Genomic DNA, 17,404 nt, shown 5'->3' on the forward strand with positions numbered 1-17,404 from the left:
TGAAAAAGGAAAGGTTTTCTGACAAATCTGTTGTGATGTACTCATTTATGCTGAACACTGTATGTGTTGAAAAGGTTGATGGTCTAGATATTATTCCATTTCTGCACTCTTAATTTTCTATACACACCATCACATGCTTCTTACGCCCAAAAACCTCTAATTTAATAAGTCATAGCTTTTTATCTGACCAGTGGAGAAAACCATATCTAGTACTGCTTGATTATGTTTCCTTTTCAACAAGTGCTCTCTACAACCTTTCCATTAACACGCATACTGTTTGGGCGTTTACATTAGCCTAATTACCGCAAATAATACTTAACCTTTTGTGGGAGATTGACTTAACTGGCCCTAATGAAGCAGGAATAATGAGTTTTCTTTCATTTATAGCCAGCATGTTCCTGGGCAACCAATGGGAGGATGTCACTGAGTATATAAAGTTTTTCCCCTCAATAGATGGGCCAGAAGAACAGGACATCTCTAAAGGTAAGTTATTTATATATTTTAAGGACTCCATGGCTGGCCACAATGGCTTGCTTTCAGGAACATCTATATGACAGATCCTGACGTGAATCTGATTTATACACTAAGCTATTTCACATGAAAAACCTCTTTAATTTCTCAGGCCACAAAATTTATCTATTTGTAATTTAATACGCTAAACTTTTTATGACAAAACACTTTACAGCATGCTGTGGTCCACTAAGACAGAAACTTAACTTAGATACCCTAACTGTGCCCCTGGAAATACATTTGCAATGTTGGTAACTATGTTATAAAAAAAAAAAAAAGACTTTATATATTTATGTCTTGTTTATTCCTTGTTTTACAAGATTTATCTATCTATCTCAGACACTTAAATACTGAGATACTCTCATACTTAACCACTTTCAATCTGGCCCTTGTACATAAACGGCCGGACGGGAGCAGTGCTGAAGCGGGTGGCCGTTTATAAACGGTGCCCACATTTTCAGCCTGTGTGCGCTCCCTGGGAACACCAATCGCTATACGGGACCTCTGTGTGAGGTCCCGATCATGTGATCACTGATCAGTGATCACATGAATGTTAGTAAGCAAGATGTCACTTGCTGACATCATTGCTTACTACTAGTAAAATCTGTGAATGATCACAGAGATCACATGGTACAAGGCCTTGTACCATGTGACAAGCTGTGACCAATCACAGCTCTCATAGTATTTCTCAATGGCTGCAAGAATGCAGCCAGAGAGAAGGAGAAATGATTGCTTTTACAGCCTTTATGGGTGTAAAAGCAATCAGTGAAAAAAAAAAAAACTCTTCATCACCCCCCACAAGTAGTACAGTGTCACTATGGTGACACTGTATTGCTGGGGTGACAGTATGTAAAAAAAACAAACGAAAACATAAATAATAATATAAAATTAAAAAGAAATGTAGAAAAATTATAATTTTTGATTATAAACTAATTTGGGTTATTATTTCTTTTACTAAAAAGATAGCTGAATACATTTTGGTCAAGATTTATGAAGAAAGATTATTTATTTGCAAACTTTTATACGAAAAACACTTTTTTTCAACATTGTTGTACTTTTTAATTTATATAACAAAAAATATAAAAATCCCAGTTGTGAATAAATACCACCAAAATAAAGTTTTATCTGTCTCAAAAAATGCAAAAAAATTCATAAGGGTACAGTGTTGCATGACCGTGCAATTGTCATTCAAAGTGTGATAGCACTGAAAGCTGAAAATTGGCCTGGACATGAAGGGGGTGAAAGTGTCCAGACTTGAAGTGGTTAAAGGGAGAAAATGCAGTTTTGTGTTGATTGTTTGCAGTACTCTCCCCTAGGCAGCTAACCTTTATGAATATATAAAGAATCTAGACACAAGTTTAGGGGACACTATCAATTAGTATAGAGTTAGATACATGTCATGGATGCAAAGGTATTTCCAAGTTCTTGGTGGAGGCACATCCACAAAGGCATTTAACAAGATGGTAGGGGATCTAAGTAGCAGTTTGTTTTAGGGGCATACCACCTAAAATGGATGCAAACCCTACAAGTAGCTAATCATTATGGACCCTTACCCTTTTTCCTGTTCTATCATCTAAACCAATGTTCCATGGAACCGTAGGGTTCCTCCAGAAGTTGATAGGGGTTCCTTGAGCAATGAGCAATTTCTGCCTTTCAGATAAATTCCCACTGACACCATGGAACTTTGTACCTATCTATAAGGGGTTCATCTTCCCAATGACCACAAGTGTAAGGAGCATTTTTCCCACTGACCATGAGTGGTCATTTCTAGCAGGGGTTCCCAGTGACCGGAAAGTTATTTCAAGGGTTCCACTCTGTTGAGAAGGTTGAGAAAGGTTGATCCAAAAGCGAAATCAATGTGCAACTCCGAAACCTTTCAGCTTCCATTACCAGAATGCCATGACAGCAAGTCACATGAGCTCTGTCAGATGGTGCTATCCAGGTAGAACCACTCATTCTGGCACAGATTCCATCCTGTTAGAGAGGACATATTTTCCACAGCTACAGTGAACAGTGTAAGTCTCCATGCACACGGGGTGTTTTGATAATGCTGGTAACGTTAGCTGTTTAAAGTCACGTTAAAATGTGAGTTTTTCAGCTTTGTTTAGCAGCATTTTGCCGCAATTAGCGGCGTTTTATCATGTTAGAGTTTTTTAGCATTTTTTTTAACCCCAAACATTTTTTTTTGGTTAAAAAAGTCCAAAAACACCAGTTTACGGTGTTTTACCGCGTTTTTCAGAGTCAGAGCCTTTTTACAGCTAAAAAACTCCTCTAGAAACCCACTAGTCCTTGTTTTTTTTCCAGCCAAAAAACGTTGATTCCAGTCTATGTGTGCATGGACACCTAGGATAACATGCTGGGGGGTTTATTAGCTGTAGAAAAAAAAACGTCAAAAGCCAAAAACAGCCACTGTAAAAACGTCCAATGTGCATGAGGACTAAAGTAGGTTAGCTTTTGGTGTTGGGTTAAAGCCTTTTTAATAAATAGATTTTGTATCATTGCAGTGTAGTTGCAAATTTGGGAATTCCAGGTAAAGCTCCAGACACGAACTTGAGGAAAACAAACTTTTTATATACCAGCTGGGACTTAGCTAGACCAGTGTCTGTAAGCTAAGTGCCTTGAAAAGCATCTTACAGGGTATACCTATCAGCAATTACATCACAATGCATATATTTCCTCTATCACTTTCTGTACATTTAAAAGACTTTCTAATCAGTTCAGGATATGGCCTTGCAGTTTCACATTTAGATAAACTATCTTCAGCTGAAAATAAGGATGCCAGCTGCAGACTGGAACACATTGTTCCACAGGAAATAAGGGAGGGGGGAAGTGAGCTGATGACCTTACTTTGCAAACAGATGCTTTTAGAAATGTTAAAGCTTAAAGTGGAACTTTGCAGTATTTGGGTGCTGCCACATCAGCAAAATAATAAATTGCCCAATTACTCTAAAGTCTGTGTATTCTTTATTCTAACATCAAATAGAAAGGGGAGATACAAAACTAGTAAAATATTAATGCTACATTTTGTTGATAAGCCAAATGGCTGTGATAAGCTCCAAGTTCTGTTTTGCACTGGGTATAACTGATTCATGGCTTGTAAGGGCTGATTGTTTAAGATACTCCAACAAAAACACTTCACCGGACAGTGTTTATATACTCCCTCCTGACACCCGTGCTGCAGTTCGTAGGTGCAACTTTAAGCTCTGTAGAGATGAATAGGGGAGCCCAAACCTCCAAACCTGCACAACATTTTTAGTATGAAAGTAAACCTGTGCCTCAAAAAGTCACTTCACTTAAAATTCATATTTCAGTTTTCAGTAGCTGCTAGAGAGTTAAGCCACCTAACAACTTCTTACATCTGTCACACACTCCGGTAACAAGATCTCAGCAATTCCAGTAGGAACGCATGCCATGGAAGGGACGCAGAAGAGGGCCAGGCAGTGTAAAGCAGGTCCCTGTTGTATCTGAGGTCAGTCTTTAGGAATAATAGGTAGATTGGTTGTGGAGGGAACTCCTACAAAGTTTTAGCATAAATCTAAACTTGTAGATTAAATAGGTCCGACTGACTTATTCAGTAGAGTTGTCCATAGAAATCAATCAGATGGATTCTGATTGCTAGCAAAGGGGAGCACATTTTACGCCTAGAGATCAGCTTTCTGAGCTCTTGTACTGAATACGTTCACAGATGTCTGTGCCTGACCCTACTGATCCTCTAGGACCAATGCTACTTAATGAAAATAGGCTGAAAAGAAAAGATAATCAAAGGGAAGACAGTTAAATTTGGTAGCCAAGTTATATAAAATGCTTTGAAGGATAAGATATAAACTCCTCTTTGCTACTTAATATGTAAAATAAGGTCTTGCTTAGTTCTTCCTCTCTTTTTTTTTTTACAGCTGACAAAAAAAGAAGATGACTCCGAAATATTTTGCCCTCTTCTTCACTTTTTTAGTCATCAATACTGCAAAAGGGGAAGAAACTAATATAAGGTAACAGAGAAGCTCATATTTTGTGTCATAATTATTAAACATGATGGGTCTAATGTACTTATAATGAGAGGTCGTAGGTGTTGTATGTAACAACCAATGAAAGTCTTACTTTCATTGAAAATATGACCTTATATTGTACGCCCCTTGAGGGTTAGGGACTGATGTGAATGTACAATATATATGTAAAGAGCTGTGTGAGTTGACGGCGCTATATAAGTACCTGTAATAAATTAATAAGTATTAGAAAAATGACTTCATTCAAATGGTTTCTAAAAAAAAAAAAAAAAGGAAAGGGAACTCAAGTAAATATACCCATAGGTAGGGCAGTGATCTAGCAAATTAACTTCTTTTAGGTATATTTGGCTCATATTTGGACAACATGGGTAATCATGAACGTCCACCCAGTGGCGTCCCTAGGGTTGGTGTCACCTGGTGCGGTAATACGTGGTGTCACCCCTCTAGAGAGGAAGGAGCGGTGGCGGTGTATCGGTAAAATGAGTATCCCGTGAAGCTTTGTAGCCCCTGAAGCAATTGCACATGTGCCGGTTTCAGGCCGAAGAAGCCGATCTCCGACTTTAGCATAGAGCTGCTACAGTTAACCCCTTACAGGCTGCAAACCGCTGAAGCTGATTCCGCAGATCACTATGGGTTGCAAGATCAGTTAACAACGTATAGGTTGAACCTTTGTGGGGTTAAATGATCTTGCAACCCATAGTGATCCGCGGGATCAGCTTCAGGGGTTTGCAGCCTGTAAGGGGTTAACTGTGGCAGCTCTGTGCTAAAGTCGGAGATCAGCGATTGGCTTCTTCAGTCTGAAACCAGCACATGCACAGTTGCTTCAGGAGATACATATCTTCACGGGCCCGGGATACTCATTTTACCGCTACACCGGGGGCAGCTGTCACTGTGTCGGGGATCCGGGATCACCCCAATAACTGGCCAGGACCTTCACAGAGCCAAGAAGCTCTGCTGGCATCCTGCTCCTGCACCCCCTGTGATGGTGTCACCCGGTGCGACCTGCACCCCCCTAGGGACGCCACTGCTTCCACCATTCATGGAATATTTTCTTGGATACTGAATACATTGAATGGGATATCTGTTGTAAAATAATCACATCTGCCTGGGTCATTTCTCCTACCTCAAGTTTGACTACCTGGACCCAAGACCAAATCAGATCAGACAACCACATTAGGAATTTAAAAAACAATTTTAGTTTATTTATGGATGAATAATAAAACATGCCGTGTTTGATGTGGTGGCTGTTAGTACCACAACATTAGGAATAGTAGCAAATTTTAGCAACATATATTTCAGCTTACAGTATATATTTACTCTATTCATCAAGCACCCCAGACAGGTTATGTTTTGAGGATTTTCTTAATCTTGCCCAGGTGATCTAACCTATATCTTTAGGTCAGAAATGCTCTTAGAAATCCTTAATACCTGGCCCCTTGGATGTACTCATAGACTGGATCTGATAAACACTGTTATAGAAGAATAGAGTAGATGATACCATAATAATTGGGTGTCACCCAATCAGAGGCGAACTGACCATTTGGAAACTCGAGCACTTCCCAAGGGCCCGGGGTCAGTAGGGGGCCCCATGAGATGCCCCTGGTACCTTTTTCATAGGCTTTTTTTGAGTTTGGGCAAGGACACAGGGGCCCCATGATCCCCTATTGCCCGGGGGCCCCTTGAGTTGTCAATCCGCCCCTGCACCCAATCATTGGCCACATGCAGGACATTGAAAAGTGTAGAACAGCAATAGTACATTGTCTTGAGAAAGAGGTGTCACATTTACATATAAATAAGTTAGCAAGCATCACCATCAGGTTTATTCAACTAGTTAGTGAAAATAAAAATGATGATATCCAAAGTACAGTAACTGAGAACAATCAATCAGAAATCATATCTTAACTAACCCACATAAAGTACGCTGAGTACGCATGTTTGCCATGGATTACTGAACAGATCTTGATGTTTAAAATTAGCTTTTAAACACATTTGTTAACAACATCAATATTAAAAGCATCATTTAATTATATGAATTTAAAAATTATTATTGCATAATAACTATTTAGATAAGATTGCAGCTGCTAATGTACAAATGTGAGCAGGCACAAAGGTTAACATAAGTGTTTTTATGTCCTATATAACTCAAACGCCAGTGGATAGGGGCTTTTTTCCTAATCCAATTACATCATTACAGGCGTATCTCAGTTTACGAATTTAATTCGTTCTGCGGGACTTTTTGTATTGCAAAAAATTCATAAACCGAAATGCAGTTTCCCATTGAAAACCAATTAATCCGTTCCGGAGGTAAAGAAAAAGTGAAAAAAAGTCCTTTATCTGTTCAAATGCTTTATAAAGTGCACTTTAAAGGCATAAATACTGTACAGGGACATGATAAAAAAATTTGTAAATGCATTGAAAACCAATTAATCCATTCCAAAGGTCAGAAAAAAATAAAAGAAAAGTCTTATCTGTTCAAAACTCTTTATAAAGTGCACTTTAAGGGCATAAATACTGTACAGGGACATGATAAAAAAAATTTGTAAATGCATTGAAAACCAATTAATCCATTCCAAAGGTCAGAAAAAAAATAAAAGAAAAGTCTTATCTGTTCAAAACTCTTTATAAAGTGCACTTTAAGGGCATAAATACTGTACAGGGACATTATAAAAATAATTAGCAAATGCATTGAAAATCAATTAATCTATTCCGGAGGTCAGAAAAAAATTTAAAAAAAGTCTTATCTGTTCGAAACTTTTTATAAAGGCATAAATACTGTAAAGGGACATGATAAAAAAATTTGTAAATTCATTGAAAACCAACTAATCCATTCCGGAGGTCAGAAAAAAGTCAAGCAAAGTCTTATCTGTTCAAAACTCTTTATAAAGTGCACTTTAAAGGCATAAATACTGTACAGGGACATGATAAAAAAATTTGTAAATGCATTGAAAACCAATTAATCCATGCCGGAGGTCAGAAAAAAGTAAAAAAAAAGTCTTATCTGTTCAAAACTCTTTATAAAGTGCACTTTAAAGGCATAGTACTGTACAGGGACATGATAAAAAAAATTGTAAATGCATTGAAAACGAATTAATCCATTCCGGAGGTCAGAAAAAAGTAAAAAAAAATCTTATCTGTTCAAAACTTTTTAAAAAAGGCATAGTACTGTACAGGGACATGATTAAAAAACAATTTGTAAATGCATTGAAAACCAATTAATCCATTCGTATTGTGATAAAAATTCATAAACCGAGGCATTATTGTCATTGGATTTTCATTCGTAAACCGAAAATTACAATAACCGAGGCGTTCGTAAACCGAGGTATGCCTGTTTATCCATCCATCAGAGAAGTTGCATGAACTGGAAAAAAAAAAACTGGTAAAAAAATGAAAATTCATTGGCTGCATTAGATTTTTATTTATTTGATAAGATGACTATGTCCCTTTCCCTGTCCCTTTCAGGTCTCCAGTAAGCAGTGAGGATGCTCAGCCCATGCAGAGACGCTACTCAGAAGCCATCCTAGCCAGTGACTATAGCAGATCAGTTGATAACATGCTCAAAAAGAACTTTGTGGACTGGTTGCTGGGCAGAAGAGAGAAGAAAAGCGAGTATGCTAAGTACAAATCCTTTAAGCACAATGTCTGTAATATACTGCATGAGTTTTCATTTACAAACACAATAATATCCATAGAAAATAATATCAAATTAATTTTTTTCTGGTATAAACATAAATTATGATAAAAGTCAATTAACCAACAAAGTTAAATTATGATGTATTTGCCATATAGCAACTTTAACTATAATCAATGCTCTGCTGCAAAACCTAATCTTAAAAAAAGGTAGGAGGCAGAGTTTTTTGTTAAAAGGAGAAAAGAAAAAGAAGTGATTCCTTTTCTTTTCTCCTATTTCCACATACAGAGTTGGCTTACTCTGGGATGGCTGCCACTGGTGCATCATAGGACCATAATTGATATTAACCTCCTTGATGGTATTCCCGAGTGTAGCTCGGGGTAAAGTTTCAGTACCATAAGCGGTAACCCCGAGCTACACTCGGGAATACTCTGCAGTGTTGTTCTGGGATCTCTTCTTCACTTACCTTGTCCTTTGCTCCCGCGATGTCCCTCCTGCAGTGTCCCCGGCAATGTCCTCCGGCCGATGCCAGCATCTGTCTTCTGTGTTCCGTTCCCTGCGATGTCAGGACGTACGAGGACCGAACGGCGGGAAATTCAAAAATGTGAAAAAGTGACATTCACTAATACACTAAAATCACATAGTAAAACATTGCTGTATCAAACCATTTCACATACATTTTGTCCCGAGTGCTTTGTCCTGTGCCCTGCCTGCATTTTTACTGTTCTTTCTGCCTTGAAACTGTCCATGGCGTCCAAAAAGTGTCCCTTTAGGTCAAAAGCGGTTTTAGACCGGCTAGAGAACAGCGATAGTAAATTAGAACTACTTGCAGAATTGAGTGATAATGATTCGTGGGGAAATTTGTCATCAGACACTGAAAACGATTTTGCGACAAAGCTCAGTGATGTGCGAACTTGGAGCTATATTTCAAATTTCAGTGTTTTTGGTTTGATTATATTATTGAATTAAATTTATGATTATATTATTATTTTTTATGATTATTTATTAAATTATAATTTATGATTTTATGTTTCAAATTTTATCATACCCGGGATGTTTACTAGACTCTTGTACGGACAGATTTCAGTGAGATATTCCTAAAAATTACAGGCCTGCAATAAAAAACCAACATATTTCCATGCAAAAAAATGCCGCTTTGAGCACAGAAATATGGACATAATCAGACCACTAGGGAGGCTACGGATATCTATGGACTATTATATTGCCAAAACAAGAGCGTTTATACAGCCCTTTTGTGGTAAAATAGAACATAGTAAGCCTCTGGCAATAAAAAGCTTTTACCCCACACTTCTGGCTGATTCCTGGTATCTGGGGGGGAGGCATTTGAGCAGTACCATTTTCACTGTTTTGGGCTACAAAAAGATAGAACCCCTTCTCAAATATTCATCCTACAGCTGAACTTCACCCAGTGAAGTTTTGATCATAACAGCCAGCAATAACTCAATTGTTATTTATGTAGAAATATTTTGGATACAACCAAGAGGCAAGCTGAATTCCAAATTCCCGATCTCAACATGATCAGAGACACAATGGACCAGTTTGAGGTGAACAAGGACTTCACAACATGGCTACAGAATCATAACCAACAAAATAGGTAATTTTGAAAAATGCATTAAGACATTTGTAGACATGCTGCAAGGACACATGAAATCGTTATTATCCTTGGGGTGCTCATTCAGAATGAAGGTGGTATGTTCTCAATATGTTCTTAAGATGTTGAAATACTTCACACATACTGGTCAGGAACCCCAGATTTCCTAGGAAGGGTATAACGGTTCTGGGTAGAGTTGGTTACAGTTTGACCGATATGTTTATAGGTGATATTGACAAATACGGCTGAAAATGAGTGGGATGCAAGTTACCTGACAAAAATCTAGCCCAATGTTGGGTACTCCCTATAGTAAAGGAACAGATATAGTTACATTATTATTATTATATTATTATACAGTATTTATAAAGCGCCAATAGTTTGCTCAGCGCTGTACATTACAAAGGGGGACAGAACATGTGACAGAACAATACCAATACAATGCAAAACATGAGGGGATTGAGGGCCCTGCTCCTTGGAGCTTACAATCTAGGAGGGAGGGGATGGTGGCACAGGAGGAGATAGCTGTGGGGGATGGAGTGGTAGGAAGAGTGGAGGAGGTCAGCAAGTTAGTAGGGGTGGGGTAGGCTTCCCTGAAGAGATGGGTTTTCAGGGTGCGCCTAAAGGAGAGGAGAGTAGATGATAATCTGATGGGTTGGGGCAGGGAGTTCCAGAGGATGGGTGACACCCTGGAGAAGTCCTGGAGGTGGGCATGAGGGAGGAGACCAGGGAACTAGAGAGAAGGAGGTCTTGTGAGGAGCGGAGTGTGCGTGCTGGGCGGTACTTGGATATTAGGTCAGTGATGTAGTTCGGGGCATTATGGTGGACGGCTTTGTACGTCAGTGTTAGGATTTTGAATTTGATTTGTTGCGCAATCGGAAGCCAGTGGAGGGATTGGCAGAGAGGGGTGGCGGAGATGGAGCGGTTGGAAAGGTGAATGAGTCTGGCAGCCATATTCAGGATTGAGTGAAGTGGGGATAGCCAGCGGCGAGGCAGGCCAGTGAGGAGGGAGTTGCAGTAGTCGAGTTTTGATATGATGAGGGAGTGGATGAGCTGTTTAGTGGTTTCTGGGGTTAGGAACGTGCGTATTTTGGCGATGTTACATAGTTACATAGTTAGTCTGGCTGAAAAAGACAAAAGTCCATACAGTTCAACCATAGAAAAAAAAAGTACCCACAGTTGATCCAGAGGAAGGTAAAAAAAAACCCCAGCAAAGCATGATCCAATTTGCTCCTGCTGGGAAAAAATGCTTCCTGATCCCCCCCTGAATAGGATTAAATATTTTCTCATGTGGTTCAGGAGTTAAAATTTCATAAAGTACTTCCTACTGAAATATTACCTAAGAAATGTCAGGAATGTAGAGCGGTGTGAATAAGATAAAATCGTAGCTTTGTCTAGGACTCCCTATAGAGTAATGCCTGGGAAACCCTCAGTCCAGCTCTTCCCGTCACTTAGCAAACACTTCTTTAACCATATGAAAGTTTTTATCTGTCTCATGTATTCAATAATCACCCTTGATTATAGCTCTGTAAGATGATGTAATGTACCCAGACTGGGCCAAAAAAGTAGATTCAGACAAATTTTGAAAGATTAAACATGATTTTATGGCTTTTGCAATGTAACAGAATATGTATATTATGTGCTTTCTATTGTCTGGCAATAAAACCTTGTAAAAAAAACATTTTGAAAATGTATAACCAGAAAGGTTATTGTGGGATAGGACAAAAGGGACCAAAAAGCCCTTTATTGAAGCACAGAAGAGCTTTCTTAAAAAAGGAGGATATCTAAAGTATCACAAATGCCAAAAATAAGGTGTTTATTTCTCATTTTGGGATTGTGGGAGCAATGCAGACTATTCCTTTATGCCCCAATTCAACTGGGCCATTGGTTTCCATTCATGTTGAACAACATACAGCAGATTTTTGTTCATCTTTGATCTTTGATATAGTGCATGTGTAGCACTATTCCCTTAGGGGCCGCTGAGTTTGATTGGGTCCCCCTAAGCCTTGCACGGCCAGGAAACACGTATTTCCCACACTTCCACATTTAGAGTCAGTAAAACAATCTTTCAGCAGTTTTTTAGTGGTTTTTATTAAGGGGTTAACAACTTGGATGGGGTCTAGGGGTATATGGGATGCCCAAAGAACTGTAGAACTCGAGGAAAAACATCTCAGCAACTATGTACAAAAAGGGTTGACTGGCAAAAATAAAATGAAAATAGCATTGTCCATTTTTTGGTGTACCTCCTCAAACCCTGGTTGAATCCCCCTCTTTACCCAACTGTGCTTAAGGTATCCTTGAGCAAGGGGGCCCCAAGAGCTTGCAGTTAAGTAGTCCCAGGTGAAGACTAGTTGGGTATTGTACCTGTCCTCTCCTGCTAGCGTGGTGGGTTGGTGACTGCTTTCAAGGTTTACATTAGGCTGGCTCCTTCCCTGCTAACAGCTTGTCCTCTCAAGGAGACATTGAGGCAGCAGAGATCCTTCGGTTCAGCATCCTGCCTGTGGGTAGGCTTCCTACCCTGGGGCCCCCTCCCAGGCTCCACATTCCAACCTTCTCTCAGTCCATCTTCCACCCAACTCCCCCTGCTCCCCAGGGTCTGTCTCCTTGGTTTGCCCTGGTCACCATGCCCAGCCTCCTGCTAGGGGATTGGCCAAGATCCCTTTAACGTGCAGATCTGGGCCTCCTCCCCTCCTTCACCCCTCTTTCAGAAGTTCTCACAGTTTCTGGAAGGGTGGGAGGGCTCCAGAAGCCCTGACATGTAGAACCTCCTGTCAGGAACCACCTGTCCTGGGATGAACTCCTCCCTCACTCCCAGGCTGACTCATCCCAGACTGCTACTCAGCTTCTATATTAAAGAAACAACAAACCTAGAGGGCATTACACATGGAAAAAACAGCTTCTATTGACTAGTACTTCGGACAAGAAACAAGAAAGTACAATGTGGTATAACCAGACAGGATTTGGTGGGGTAAGCTAAAAAGAACTGAAAACTGAACAAGTGCAAAATTTGTAGGAAACCTGCACTAAGAAAAGCATAAAGGCCTGCCTTGATGATGTCCTTCTAATTCAGCAATGGCAGTCTCCATATCCTCCTGGTACATTTTTATTTTAAGCATACTGAGGGCAATAATACCTATGAACTGGAACCACTAAGGACTGCATTTGTACTGTGCACTAATAGGAAATTATGTAGGTTGCAGTAAAATGTAACTGGTTAATAAAAACAGCATTGACTGAAAATGGCCCAGATATTCTTACAGGTACCATTCTTTCTGCCAGAGAGCAGTCCCCACCTGGTTAGGTCTACTTTAGTAAATCCAGCTATGTAAACCAAGATTTAACCACTCAGCGCAGCATGGGTCATGTTTAAAAAGCCCATTCTATCATATGTTTGGCCATTTGTCAATACCTATAGAGGTACAATCATCCTATACTGTCTGATATAAAAGCACTAATGCATTGGCTAATGGGGTGTCTGCTTTCCTGCATAAACCTACAGCCAACTCCATAGCTGTCTAGTGCATTAGCACCTGCATTATATAGGGCAGTGTTTCCCAACCTTTTTTCAGTCAAGGCACGCTGTAAAATTATTGACAGTTCCGAGGCACCCTTTAAAACTAAGGACAGTCTTGAGGAACCCCATTCTAAAATGCCTCAAGACTGTCCATAATTTTAAAAGGACACCCCATTCTAAAATGTGAAAAACTATTCTATTAGTTTTGTATAACGCAGCAACATCCACACAGGTAGGACACCCAATATTATAGGTGATTTATTCTTCCAAAGCAAATACACTTATGCACACTGGTACTGACTAGTATCCAATGTTTCTCCTCTCCCTCAGTTTTTCTCCATCACTGAGCTAATGTTACCCCAGCACTGATGGAGAGGAGCAGGGGAGGGTCAAACTAGGATGCTGTGCAGGCAGCTGACATCCTCCTTATCAGCTGATGATGTAATTGGTTGTCAGGACACCAGCAGCTAGAAAAATGCAATGGTGCACAAAGAAAACCTGTGGCTTTGTGTAACTAAGAGGCAGGCGTGTTCCACCCGCTGGCTTGTATACAAGCTTTGGGCAATTTTTAGACATTTTGCCAAGGCACCCCTGAAGAAACCTCAAGGCACCCTAGGGTGTCTGGGCACCCTGGTTGAGAAAGACTGATATAAAGTAAGTTAAAGATAGGTACGTTGTAGCATAGTAAGGCTGAAAAAAGCTACAAAATCTACAATTTAGGCACTGTAATTTTTATCTATATTGTTATTCTAGAAGTTAATACAGCAGCTGACAATTTATGCGCATAGGGAAAAAAAAAATCCTGATCCTATCAAAGGTATTCAGTTTAACAAGCCGTACACAGTGGCATAGCAAAAGGGGTTAAGGCGATGTTACTATCAAGATAAGATCTCTGTTATTTTCTCAAATGCCCTGTAATAGTCCCAATATAGTGTCAATATAATGTCTAGTCATTGTAAAGGCCCTGAGTCATGATGCCACTGCCCTTCAGTGGCAATATTGAGCGCGATATTGTTTACCTATTACTTATTTAATTCAACATATCCAGTTTTTCCTACCTCTGAACCCTATCAAACCCTTCTTGAATATATATTATTCTTCACTTCATTGGACAGTGTATAGTAGTTTAGTAGGACCCATGGAACATCATAGTATTGTCTTACAAGGATATCTTTAACAAAGTGGATTGATGCAAGAGAACCCTGATAGCAACTGTACCCTTCTACTAGTGTGTCCAGCCACAAGACGTGGTCATAAAATGTGTACTTCTCTTATAAAGAAAACATACACTCTTTTAATAATCTGCTATTGAAATTTCTTATTGTACTATTAATTGTTTTTTATGATCAATTGCAGCTTCTATGATGATGCCAAAGTAAAACTATGCCAGGAGACCATAGATATACTCATGGCAATGGATTTGTGCAAAGCTAGGTGAGTTTCATTTCAACAAATCTTCTAAATTACTGTACTGGCTGAGGTAATAAGCAGAGGTAAACAATACTTTGTAAAGAATCTGAAGTTTGCTAATTTAAAAATTAAAGTGTGTCCAAAACCAGTTTTTTTTAACAGTGTAGAGAAGGGATAAAAACCCCGTCAGGTTGGCTTTACTGTCAACTGGTCATCAGTGCAGCAGGATCCACTGCAGTAGTGAAATAATTATCTAATATAAACTGATAATGTCCAATGATCTAAAACAGTGGTCTCTGGACTGCGACCCTTTGCTTGCCTTTATTTGACCATTGAGGCACTAGTATTTCCAGTGATACGAACCACAATTCCACGTACTGACACCAACAATGGGGCAGTATTCCTGCTAATGACATCAACAACGGGACACTATTCCTTCCACTGACACCAACAATGGGGCACTATTCCTTCTACTGCCGTCAAAGCTGGGGCACAATTCCTCCCCTAAAACCAAAGATGGGGCACTGTTTACTCCCACTGACACCAGCACATGTTTACCTGCCACTGCCTACAATTCAGCCCCCCTAGAGTATGAAGGACAGAAAACTGGCCCTTTCTTTAGAAAGTCTGGAGACACCTGATGTAGAACCTGAGTTTTAGTATAAAATTAGGCAGGCAGTTGTCTGGTAACCAGAGCCATGAAAATTAAAACCTCTACAGCAGTAGTAGAGCCCAATGTAAGGAATGTCAATAAAGTTATTAGTCATCTATACCAGTGTTTCTTAACCTTTTTTCAGTCAAGACACCCTTTAAAGTTATGGACAGTCCCGGGGCACCCTTTAAAATTATGGACAGTCTTGAGGCACCCCATTCTAAAATGGGGTGCCTCAAGACTGTCCATAATTTTAAAGGGCACCCCATTCTATAATGTGAAAAACTATTCTAATAGTTTTATATAACGCAGCAACATCCACATATGTAGGACACTCAACATTAGAGGTGATTTATTCTTCCAAAGCAAATATACTTTTGCACACTGGTACTGGGTAGTATTCCAGTGTTTTTTCTTATCCCTCAGTTTTCTCCATCACTGAGCTAATGTGACCCCAGCACTGATGGAGAGGGGCAGGGGAGGGTCAAACTAGGATGCTGTACAGGCAGCTAAAATCCTACTTATCAACTGATGATGTTGGTTGCTGTTGACTGGTTGTCAGGACGCCAGCGGCTAGAAGGTCATAATGGTGCACAATGAAAATCTGTTTGTGTAAATAAAAGGCAGGCTTATTGCACCCACTGGTCTGTATATAACATTTGGGCAATTTTTAGACATTTTGCCAAGGCACCCCTGAATAAACCTCAAGGCGCCCCAGGGTTCCTGGGCACCCTGGTTGAGAAAGGCTGGTCTATACATTAACAACAGTTCCTGATATTCATTTAAGTTGCATTTAGTTGACCAAGCTCAGACTCAAATATGTCATCATCGTCCAGAGCCCACAATATTGTTGTGTGGAATGCTTCTGGCAACCCCCATTGTAATCTTCCCCGATTATAGTAATAAGCATAATGCAAGCAGATCCCTGGATTGAATCCATGGTTAGGGTGGTAATCATCTGCTGCGCAAATAATACACATTTTTGGAGTCTTCGATTACACCTCTACAAAGTGAGGATCCTATCAAATAATGCAGAGAAAACTATTTCTGAAACAATAATTATTCTTTTTATCGTTACAGATTCTCATAATTGGTAATGACATCTTCTACATCAGACATCAGTATTTTTGACTTGACAAGCTGTGTTAATGTTTGAAGCCTTTACAGTGATAAGATTTATATATGTATGTACACTGCAAGCAATAAAGCAACCTCATGATTAATAAAGCGCATTCTGCCATATTTTTGTGAAATATAGTATAAAGGCGAGCAACGCTATAAGATGTTTACTAGTAAGTGCCATGCAGCAGTAATTCACTGGGTATCTAATGTGCCAAGCATATGCAAAGTCCTTGGGAACATTTTATTTAATTAGGAACCAGACCACAGAAACACAGCAATATCACAGGTCCCATTTTACTACAGACCAAATTTATGGGAGGCACCATAAGTTCCACGCTATTGAAATGGCTGTCTATCACAAGTTCCAAGCTACTAATACTATATTACATATTACCAGATGTATCTCAAATAAATTGTCACTACTACTGTAAATAAAGAGGCAAAGCTGGCACCGAAATATAAGTTGTGCTCTCATAGCAGATAGTCTGATTGCTGTTTCATATGTTTGATGAGTATGTAATACCATACCCCCTTTGTGTTGCAACTAAGTAAGTCAGGCCTAGCTCTACCATACCCAACCCTACAATGCTAGTTCAGCTCTTCCCAGTCAGAGTTCCTCTAGAGCAGCTTTCTTCAATCTGTTTAACATGGAGGAATACTTGAAATCACTTTCAGGTCTCAAGGAACCTCTACTAAGAATGACTATCAACAGCTCATAGTACAGTATATTAGCGTAATTGATGGACCAATGTCTTTATTCAACCTTACCAACTATGTAACCATGTAATGGTGACTGGGAAGAATGCCTCTTACATTGTGGTCATTGGAAAGAATGCCCTCCTTTCTGGTTGAGATAGCTGCTCTAGAGGTGGTTCAGAGTTTCTTGAACAAAGAGCAAGTTCTAATTCTCAAATAAGTAACCCCTAATGATCTTTTAGCTATCTATAACGGGGCAATG

At 39.5% G+C, this 17,404-nt stretch overlaps 1 protein-coding gene across 3 annotated transcripts; it reads left to right on the top strand.

Moving 5' to 3' along the window:
* The first annotated feature begins 435 nt into the window (after positions 1-435).
* On the top strand, positions 436-16,551 carry GIP (gastric inhibitory polypeptide). Of its 3 annotated transcripts, none has more exons than XM_089674711.1 (6): positions 436-483; positions 4,404-4,496; positions 7,971-8,126; positions 9,620-9,754; positions 14,619-14,696; positions 16,405-16,551. In XM_089674711.1, the coding sequence occupies exons 2-6, from the start codon at positions 4,420-4,422 to the stop codon at positions 16,412-16,414; spliced, it is 456 nt and encodes a 151-aa protein (XP_089530837.1). In that variant the 5' UTR covers positions 436-483; positions 4,404-4,419; the 3' UTR covers positions 16,415-16,551. The 3 variants fall into 3 exon arrangements, with proteins under 3 accessions (XP_089530837.1, XP_089530836.1, XP_089530838.1); XM_089674710.1 differs by lacking the exon at positions 436-483 and adding an exon at positions 3,850-3,979; XM_089674712.1 differs by lacking the exon at positions 436-483 and adding an exon at positions 3,850-3,979 and having other exon boundaries at positions 7,971-8,117.
* The last annotated feature ends 853 nt before the right edge of the window (positions 16,552-17,404 follow it).

Source organism: Staurois parvus, unplaced genomic scaffold (genome assembly GCF_062004578.1).
Source record: "Staurois parvus isolate SC_StPar_1 unplaced genomic scaffold, SC_StPar_1.0 ptg000151l, whole genome shotgun sequence".
In the NCBI taxonomy this organism is placed as follows: Eukaryota; Metazoa; Chordata; class Amphibia; order Anura; family Ranidae; genus Staurois; species Staurois parvus.